Source organism: Acinonyx jubatus, chromosome D1 (genome assembly GCF_027475565.1).
Source record: "Acinonyx jubatus isolate Ajub_Pintada_27869175 chromosome D1, VMU_Ajub_asm_v1.0, whole genome shotgun sequence".
Taxonomy (NCBI): Eukaryota; Metazoa; Chordata; class Mammalia; order Carnivora; family Felidae; genus Acinonyx; species Acinonyx jubatus.
Window position 1 is genome coordinate 10074889 of NC_069390.1, and position 10202 is coordinate 10085090.

The 10202-nt window shown below is 52.6% G+C and overlaps 1 protein-coding gene across 2 annotated transcripts in view; it reads left to right on the top strand.

Annotated features, from left to right (window-relative positions):
* Positions 1–7879, top strand: part of DDB1 (damage specific DNA binding protein 1) — a 29743-nt gene extending 21864 nt beyond the window's left edge. For both annotated transcript variants that reach the window (XM_027045358.2, XM_053203085.1), the window contains exons 22-27: positions 3534–3704; positions 4060–4169; positions 4446–4615; positions 4815–4917; positions 6362–6485; positions 7076–7879. In XM_027045358.2, the coding sequence (XP_026901159.1) occupies positions 3534–3704; positions 4060–4169; positions 4446–4615; positions 4815–4917; positions 6362–6485; positions 7076–7159 (762 nt within the window). In that variant the 3' untranslated portion in view covers positions 7160–7879. The remainder of the gene's footprint in view (positions 1–3533; positions 3705–4059; positions 4170–4445; positions 4616–4814; positions 4918–6361; positions 6486–7075) is intronic.
* Positions 7880–10202: the final 2323 nt, after the last annotated feature.

Below are 10202 nucleotides of genomic sequence, written 5' to 3' on the forward strand. Positions count from 1 at the left end.
AGTCTCTCCCTTCCCCAGAGGATGGGGGAGGGGACCAACAGGTCCAGGCTTCTAATCATGGGCACCGGCCCACATCCTGAACTGTCCAGGAACCACCAAGAGGCACCTCATTAGAACCAAGGACTCTTGTCACCCGGGAAATTCTGGGGGATTTAGGAGCTCAGTGTAAAATGCTGCTCTCATTTAGGAAGTTACAAGGGTTTTAGGAGCACGCTAGGTCAGGAACCGGGGGCAGAGACCAAAGGTATTTTTCTATGTCCCAGTGAGGAAACCAGAGGTTTCCTGGTTTTGGACCTCCTGGGTCTCAGTAGTCACGTTAGTGAAGATGTCACGATGGTTGCCAGATGGGCTAGAGATGGCAGGGCCGCGGTTATGACACGGCACTTAAAGCCGGCAGCGTGTTGGGTGCGTGGGTGGCTCAGTCGGTTAAGGTCCAACTTCGCTCAGGTCATGATCTTGCGGTTTGTGGGTTCGAGCCCTGTGTCGGGCTCTGTGCTGACAGCTCAGAGCCTGGAGCCTGCTTTGGATTCTGTGTCTCGCTCTCTCTGCCCCTCCCGCGCTCATGCTCTGTCTCTCTCGGTCTTAAAAATAAATGAACACTAAAATAAATAAATAAGCCAGCAGTGTGGATGAGGTCACCCAAGATCGTCCACATGCTGAGAGTGGGTGGAGGAGGGACCAGAAGGCCGAGCCCTGGGATCCTCCGGCCCATAAGTTGGGGTGATGGGGAAGAACGAGCCAAACGCAGAAGGGGTGAGGAATGAAGTAGGAGAGGAACCAAGAGAGAAAACTGTTCTGGAAACCACAGAAAGAATTTCGGGTGGGGGCGAATTGATAAATTACAGGTGCTGTCAGAAGTCAGGTAACATAAGGGTTACGAGTTGGCCTCTGGTTTTGCCACCGTGGAAGGTATTGCTGCCCTCGGCCAGAGCAACTCTGGGTGGGCAGTGGGGTGGAAAGCTGGGAGAGGAGCGTTCGACCGGGACTGGGAGGAGAGGGCTGCTGGCGTTAGAACCGCTTTCAGGGAGTTGGTGTTGAAGGGAGAAAAGAGTAATGGGGTGACTGCAGGGGTGGCAGGACAAGAGAGTTGTTAGCTTTTCAAGCTTGGAAACACAGCTGCACGCTTCTGTGTGGACGAGAACGGTCCATGAGACACGAGGTGCCGGAGCTGTGTTTTTGAGTAGACCGGTGGGAGGTGGGACGCAGTACCCGTGTGGGCCCCGGATGTCGGAAGCACCGGTCCGCTTGGTTGTGTCTACCCTCCGAAGGAGCTGAGAGAAAGGGTGGAAATGGAGGGAGTAGAGGGTTCAGGAGGTATGGCTCGTAGCCTCAGGACCTGGAGGGCCGCGGACCAGGAGAGTATCCGGTTACTGGGAAGTAGAAGGAGCTTGCTGTCTGGGAGTGGTCTGAGAGGCGGTGAAACCAAGGACACAAGATTCTGGAATCGTGTAGTGGCAGGTTCTGAGGGTGACTGTTGGATGGACAAGATACGTGAGGAGAGGGGGGTGACGAGAGGAAAGGAGTCGGTATTGGGCCTTTTCTGTGAATGTGAAAGTCACCAAGGATCCCAGGAAGGCTGTGTGGGGGAGTGTGGTGGGGTGGGGGTGTGCATGGCTGCTCTGGGGCTGGCAGAGTCTGAGGGGGTGGGCTTCTGGATGGCACGTCAGGGAGGAGGCAGGATGGAGGTGAGAAAGGGCCGGCTGGGAGTGCTCGGAAGCCTGTCTTTCCTCCAGCCTCAGCAGTACAGGGGACAGGGGCAGGGAGAAGTTGAGAGAGCTTGGAGTCCTTGTGAAAAGAGCCACGTCTGAGAGAAAGGGGATTGGTCAGAGAGGAGGCTGCCCAGGGACTGTGCTCCAGCAAGTGGGTGCAGAGCCTGTGCGTGGGACGTGGGGGGGGGGGGGGGTTGCGAGGTTAGGAGGTGGCTAGACCATTGCTGTCTAACGGAGCTCCCATAGGAGTCGCAGGTGTCATTTTAGACTTTCTTGTTGTCATGTGAGTAAAAGTGAAGGGTAGATGAAATTGACTTGAGGAATGTATTTTATTTAACCCAATAGGTACAAGCTATCATTTCAACACGTAGTCAATGCAAAAATTATTAGGGAGATATTTTGTGAGTTATTCATACAGAGACTTGAAAACCTGCTTTGTGTTTTTACTCTTAAAGCACATCTCAGTTTGGGCTAGCCACATTTGAGGTGTTTTGTAGCTACCTGTGGCTAGTGGCTGCCATATTAGACAGAACCTGCTGGGTTAAAGAGTGGACATCCTGGATTTTTGGTGGTGTCTGACCTTGGTTTTGACTGTCTCCACAGCAGACAGACTGTGAATGGAGAGTGAAGGGGGTGGGGGGTGTTGCCGGGAGCATGTTGAGTGTTTGGCCCCATTTTTACTCCACTCTTGGAGTGGGCTTACCCAAAGATAGGGGGCTCTGGGTACCCATGACCCTGCCGATGGAGGTGTGGTAGCCATTGTAATTGTCACGTGTGACTCTTGGAGGGCAGGCACCTCTTTGGAGTCCGGTTTCTTTACACATACCCTGAGAAATCATGGCCTGGTATATCCTGTCCGGCAGTTCCTGTATGTGCCGAAGCCTTGGGCAGGACCACCTGGATCCTGGGGGTCTGCCAGGGCAGCCTTCTCCAGGGAGTGGAGTCCTCTGACTGGGTTGTGCCGAATATGTATCTGTTTGTCTGCTGGACTGTAAAGCATCTTCATTAGTTTGGAGGTGTGGTTGTAACTGAAGAAACATAGCAGTGGAGAAGAAAAAAGGGGGGAAAACTCTTTGGGTGGAGGGGTGGCCACAGATCTAGTTCTTTGGGCCCTTCCTTCCTTCCTCTCTCTTCTTTCTCTCTTTCTTTCTTGAGCGCACACACTCATGCAAGTGGAAGAGGGCGGAGAGAGGGAGAGAGAATCTTAAGCAGGCTCCACGCTCAGTGTAGAGGCCAATGCAGGGCTTGATCCCACGACCCTGGGATAAAGACCTGAGCCTTCAGTTATTTGAAAGAGTCCTTGAGTTATTTGACCATGTTTCTGTTGGACTTTCTATTACATTTTCTCTGCTCATTGGGTTCACGTCAGCATGGTCTAAGAACATATGTTCTGAGAAGGGTTCAGAAAAGACGGTTCTTTGGGAGGTGATCTTGTTCTTTCCTGATCAAGATGGATCTTCTTTCTCCAGAAATACTTCTGTAGGTCAGTTCTCAACTGTCAGTCACGAGAAGACTATCTTTTGTTGTGTCTTTAGTATTGCTTGCGTTACTGTTTACTTGGTATCTTTCTTGACACTGGACTCATTTTCTTTATGTAAAGGAAAACTTTTTATTACCAGTTTGACGTGCTCACTCTATTTTCGTATCTCGTAAGTGTGTGATACCAAAATAAAATATTCACGCAAGTTCCGCAGCAAGCTGGCTCACCTCCCATACTGCACTCCGGTAAATGGTGCTGCACATGGAGGCTTGAAGAGGGGGACGGGGGCCGTTCTGAGAGGTTTGGGGCCCCTCGGGTTGAGAGAAACGGGATGTCCTTCCCAGGTGCGGCTTTATGAGTGGACAACAGAGAAGGAGCTTCGCACCGAGTGCAATCACTACAACAACATCATGGCCCTCTACCTGAAGACCAAGGGTGACTTCATCCTGGTGGGCGACCTGATGCGCTCAGTGCTGCTGCTTGCCTACAAGCCCATGGAGGGGAACTTTGAAGAGGTAGTTGGGGTGGGGGCAGACTTCTCACGATGTGGCCTCCGAGAGTGTTTCTGCGGTGGGGAGGGGTAATCAAGCCCAGCGGGGGCAGGTTTTTCCCGGAGCATCCTTTCTGCTTTGGTTAGTGTTTTCGGAGGACCCTCCCCCGGCACTTGAATCTCACCATTCAGCTGTAACCAGCTGGGATGCACTGGCCGGAGATGGGGGGTAGCGTCTCTGTAGAGCGGCAGTCGTTAAACACAGGGCCGTCTCTTCCGCGGGGCGGGCTCTTGGCCTCTGGCCAAAAGACCAGTCGGAGAACTCGCTTCTGTTACACACTGCTGATTATATTTTCTTGTTGTACCTTACCTATTTGAAGATTGCTCGAGACTTCAATCCTAACTGGATGAGTGCTGTCGAAATCTTGGATGACGACAATTTCCTGGGGGCTGAAAATGCTTTTAACTTGTTTGTGTGTCAGAAGGATAGGTGAGTGACCGGCTTTGGGGACGGCGGGGCGGGGGGCAGGGCCCCTGAGTGGTGGATGAGGACGTCGGGTCCTTTCTCGGTGTCAGCGTGCCTCCTCTCTGAGGTAGAGTTCTTCCACGAAGGAGTCAGAGCCACAGCAGTCGTTGTCCCCAGGCCGCCTCCTCCGCTGGGGCGTGCGTGGGCTCACCAGGGACGCGGAGCACATGGTGTCCCGTGCGTGTGGCCCGTGGCGGGGATGGGAGGTGCAGGGAGCGAGTTTCTCACACTGCCTTTCAGCGCTGCCACTACCGATGAGGAGCGCCAGCACCTCCAGGAGGTCGGTCTCTTCCACCTGGGCGAGTTCGTCAACGTCTTCTGCCACGGCTCTCTGGTCATGCAGAACCTGGGCGAGACTTCCACGCCCACACAGGGCTCGGTGCTCTTCGGCACAGTCAACGGCATGATTGGTAAGGCGGGCGCCTGCAGGGCGCGCTGCGGCACAGACCCCCGTTCGGAGGGACGCGGACAGCGGTGGGCCGCTGCCAAGGCGTCCGCTAGCAGAGGCTGCCTCGAGCTCGGCTCTCCTCGCGTGGCTTCCCCGGGCTGCCCTCGGAGGAGGAAGCGTGCCGCGGGCTCTGCGGCTCACGGCTCCCTTTGCTTCTCCAGGGCTGGTGACCTCGCTGTCCGAGAGCTGGTACAACCTGCTGTTGGACATGCAGAATCGACTCAATAAAGTCATCAAAAGTGTGGGCAAGATCGAGCACTCTTTATATCCTTTCCAGGGGCGTGTCCCAGCACAGGTAGACAGCTGCATTACCCTAGGCTGCTTCTGGAAACTGCTGCTGTTTAGGAACTGTCTTGACTAGCTTCCCATGGGGAATGGACTTTTGTGGGTTTTGTTTTGTTTTGTTTTGTTTTGAATGTCTGTTTGTTTTGAGCGAGCAAGCATGGGGAGGGGGCAGAGAGAGAGCTGAGCAGGCTCCCCACTGTCAGCACGGAGCCTGATGCGGGGCTTGATCTCAGATGTTCGTGAGAGTATGACCTGAGCCAAAATCGAGTCAGATGCTTAGCAGACTGAGCCACCCAGGCACCCCAGTGTGTGTGTGTGTGTGTGTGTGTGTGTGTGTGTGTGTGTGTGTGCTTAATATACTTCTGGAAAAATTCAAACACATGGTAGCAGAGAGAATAGTATAGTGACTCCCCATGTACTTATCACCCAGCTTACCTGGTTCATTTTAGAAATGTATTATTTGTGTCCTTGAAATATGCCTCTGGTCTTTCTGACCTTACATGTCAAACAGGAAATTTAGATGACCACGTAGGAATGTGCTTTTAGAGATCTTGTTGGGGACAGCAGGGTCTGAGAACTCTTGTGAGAGAGGCTGGTGGGAGAAGAAGGGAAAAGTGAAGAAGCCGAAAGCTCCAGAAGCCCAGGGATCAGGCCCCTGTGACACCCAAGATCCAAGTACTGCTGGACATTTGCTTATTCCTGGAGATAGAAAGAGTCCTCCCCAGGCAGGAGGGCGGGAGGGCTCTGGGCCCATTCCAAGGCAGGACGGCCCAGCTCTTGCCTGCGATAGAGGCAATGGGCTGGTGTGTCAGCTTTTGCTACCCAGCAGGGCTTTTGGCATGCTTCTTCTCCCACTAAGCCTCAGTTTATTCATCTGTGTAGATCAAGGTTACACTTAGAAGCGTGGTTCTTCCCGGGTGTGCACGTCGGACTACCTGGAGTGCTTGTGGAAAACATCCGTATGTGGCCAGGCTCTGTGCTAAGGAGACGGTCTGATCTGTAGTTTTCTTAAAGTATTTTTTTAATGTTCATTTATTTTGAGAGGGAGACAGACAGACAGAGTGAGAGACATAATCCCAAGCAGGGTCCGCACTGTCAGCACGGAGCCCGACACAGGGCTCGATCTCATGAACTGTGAGAACATGACCTAAGCTGAAATCAAGAGTTGGATGCTTAACTGACTGAGCCACCCAGGTGCCCCTGATATGTTTTAAAAACATTTTGAAGATCACTCTACTAGAGAATATTTGGATCAGGTGATAATTTTACCTAAGGCCTTTCAGTTCCAAAACTGTCTAAAGAGCAAACGTTTCTTGTTCTCATTCTGGTGATCGCTTTAGATTGTGGTGTTGGGCAGAGGCGGGGATGACTGAGAGTAAGGCTGTTTGCAGATAATTGCATGTTCCTTAACTCACCTGTCCACCTGGAGATCCTTTCATACTGAGCGAAAGACAGAACCGGCCACAGGCTTCATTGATGGAGACTTGATTGAGAGTTTCCTAGACATCAGCCGGCCCAAGATGCAGGAGGTCGTGGCAAACCTACAGGTGAGCTGTGCGGTGTTTGGACTGTGACCCAAGTCCATGGCGGGGCCAGGCGTGCTGGAGACACCAGAGTGCCGGTGTCTCCTGCCTCCACCCCCAAGTACCAGCGGCCCTTTCTACGTAGTTTCCTACCCATGTGGGAAGGTGGAGTCTGAGGGCAAGGGGATGTGGCTGAGGGTCACGGCACTGTACTAGGAACTTCACCTGTGTGACCTCCAGGAGTGAGGGCATATTCGGGCATGTGCAGATCTCTGGCAACCCACAGATGGGAGGCAGGGTCAGGATCCTATAGGGAAGAGACCTTGCCACAGTGCAGAGTTCTGGGGTATTGTTCACTGGAGATGGTGCCTCTGGGGGACATTCTGGAAGGGAGAGAAATGTATGCCAGGTGGTGGCCTTCGAACCAGCTTTGCTGTCAGGAGACCTTGCTGACTTGTACCTTTAAGGAAAGGTGTGGGTTTCTGATGAGACCTCCTTCCCTGCCACGGCAATACTGCCGACAGGTGCTTCTCGCTGTGACTGTCCTTTCGCCCCTCCCTGGGGTGAGAGAGCACCCCAGTGGCCCTCACAGTCCTCCCCTTTCCTCATTGCAGTACGATGATGGCAGCGGAATGAAGCGAGAGGCCACCGCCGACGACCTGATCAAGGTTGTGGAGGAGCTGACGCGGATCCATTAGCCAAGGGCTGGGGTCCCCTTTCCCAGACCCTCCCTGAAGGCTTTGCTCTCCTGCCCTGCTCCCCTCCCCCACCACTGTCTTCTCGGCCAGGGGAATCCTTCCCCTAAGCCAGCTGTCCCAGAGGCCACAGTCTACCTGTGTGGAAATGGGGATTTCTTTGAACTAAAACCAGTTCACTGGAGACCTGGGAACGGGGTGAAGGTGAAGTATTTTCTCCCTGGATGTTTACCAGTCTCAGATGATTCCAGCCATCGCTTTGGACCACCAAGCCTTGATTGGTGTTGCCGGTTGTCCTTCCAGGGAGGGAGTTTGCAGCTCTTGGGCTGAAAAGAAGCTCTGTGTGCGTGCGTGTGTGTGTGTGTATGTGTGTGTGTATGTGTGTGTGTGTATCACACTCATGCATTGTCCTCTGCTATCTTTTTATTTAGGTTGGGGTGTGGGGAGGCTGTGGGTAGGGGGGAAGGGGGTGGGACGGGTCATTGTCTCTGAAGTGAGAGCTTCCTTTTGCTTTCTCTATTGCCTGAGAGCTTTGGGTCTGGAGGCCTGACCACCAGGCCATGAGCTGCTCTGAGTCTGAAACCTGGAGATGGTGGGTGTTACCCAAGCCACAGCCTTTTTTGTCTCTGGGGAACGGCCTTCTTCAGAGGGAAGAAGGTCGGGGGCCGTGAATTGGTTGTTAGTTTCCGAGTTTTACCAAATAAAGTAGAATCTAAGAAGAAAGATCCATTTGCTTCCGCTTTCCTTCCTGCTGCCCAGCTCCCCAGCATCAGCCCGGTCACACTGCAGCGGTTCAGTGTAAAGTCCTTTCCCTCCTTTACGGCAGCTGCTGTAGTCACTTGACTTTGCTGCTGCAACAGCGGTTCCCAAGGAGGGAAACGACAGCTGCGTCTTCTTTGCCACGTGATCGTTTTTGGTGGGATCCCAAGGATAACGGGAGTCAGGTCTTCAAAATTCAGTGGCCTTGATTGCTCTTGACCCTGTAGTCACCATTTGATTCCCAGTCGCCTCTGTTAGTAACCTGCTGGGCCTGGGGGTTGCTTGGGCTCCCTTTCCTGGTGTCATTTTAGACACGTGTACAGCGTCCGGCCAAGCAGCCCCCAGGCGCTGCTCCTTGGCCAGGGCGAGGAGCTCCTCATGCACCTCCCAGCTTCCTGTTGCCACGTGCCCTTTGGAGTCTGATTTTATTTCCTCTGGTTTAATCAGGTAAACCTTTGGCGCCTTGGGTTTGAGAATACAGGAGTAGGACACGTTTGGGGTTCACCCTTCTGTCCAGCAAACAGAGCCTGTCTTCTTTTGGCTCAGTGGGTCACAGTGTCTGGGCCCACATTTCCACCAGTGACCCAGTGGGAATAAAGGCTGCTCTGTCCCAACAGTGGAGAGGAGGGTTGATCCTGGGCATATTGGCAGGCTCCTTTAAGACCAGCCTTTGATACAGTGTCAGGAAAATTGTGGTTTCAAGTTCAAACTGTGGTTTTGGGAGATTCTAGCTTAAAAGAGAAAGGGCAAGGAAGCATCTCCGCTTTGGGGGTCTTCGGGAGTAAGTCTCCTTTCCTAGGAGGCATTCCGTGTGTTTCTTTACTGTTCTATTCCCCTTCCTCTTCTGGGATTTCTGAGGGTGGGGAGTAAGGGTCTTAAGGGAAAAAATAATCAGCATCTCTCAAAAAAAACCACAGTTTGAACTTGAAACTCAACACTGTGATTTGAATTCTTCAAGTCATGGTTTGAATTGAAAAGGCCTGCCCCCATGCCAGAGACCAGCTTTAATGAGGCAGGCAAGCAACGGTCTCCAGATTGTGATTATTTTAAAAATTTAATCCTAGATGGAGGAGTGACTCTAAGGTGCGGAGGTGAGAAAGAGACTGTGGTGGGAGGATTATTCGGTCCTTTTTCGTGGTCTGACCTGCAGCCGCGGAGACCTGCTACCTTGAGTAAGGAGGTTCTTCCGTATCAGTGGCTTCAGTCTTGACTTTGGGAGCTGTGGAGTCCTTGCAGTTTTGTTTTGTTTGCTATAATCTTGGGTATATTCACTCTGGATTGAATTCCAGCAATCCTTTGGAAACTGACGTTCTCCCGCCACACTCCCACAACCCCTCTTAAAAACGATTAATCACCTCTTGAGGGGTGAAAGGTTGCCCTTGGAGCTTTGCTACAGCCAGCTGGAGTGGCTCCTTTCCATGTAGGCGCTGATGAGCTACTCACCCCAGGCCTCTGCACGAAGGGACCTTTGGGAGAATAATAGAAACACTGACTCATCACATGACCATTTGGAAGGGTCACAAGCCAGAGGCCGCCTTTCTGCAGCCAACAACAACTTGGATCCTCCGCCCTCAGTGGAGGGTCCCTTTTGTTACGGAGAAGCCACAGGCCACAGAAGTGGGGAGGAAACACGGAGGAGCTGTGACGAAGGGGTATGCCTAAGCTAGTCCTTGGAGACGAACAATATCAAATTCGAGGCTCTCAGAGTCCAAACTCTGAGAAGCCTCGAGATCTAACAAACCAAAAGACAAAAGAAAGTAGCAAAACACCAAAGGAAAGAAGCGAACTGATGATAAGAGGAGCAAGGTGAATGCCCTAAGGTCCAAAAGGAACTGGGGGGAAAGGAAAGAAATGCCCGGGGCTGTTGAGAAAGTGGTTTCTTTTGGAACTCACCGAGGAATGAGTAAATTTTGGAATTTACCATGTCTTAAACATCCTGGGCTCCTCTTGAGGGGAAAATGAGGGTTTGCTTCAAGCACAAAGCTGCAGGTCAACTGTCCAGCTGCTCAGTGACCAATATGGAGCAAACCCTGCTGTAGTTCCAGGGGTGAGCCGGTGGCGGAGGGGACAGAGAGTAGCAGAGTGTAGGGAGGAGGCAGCTGAGTCGCGCTGGAGCGTGGGAGAGGCTGGCACGAGGTCGGACAGGTGTGTGCAAGGGAATTTTTGTCTTGTGTAAATGTGTTGAGAACTTGTGGGTAGCTCCTGAGACCAGGAAAAAGGAGCACCTGTGTGAGTGGTGGCCAAGTAGGAATGATTAAGGGCAGTGGTGTACTAGATTTGGGGGGGG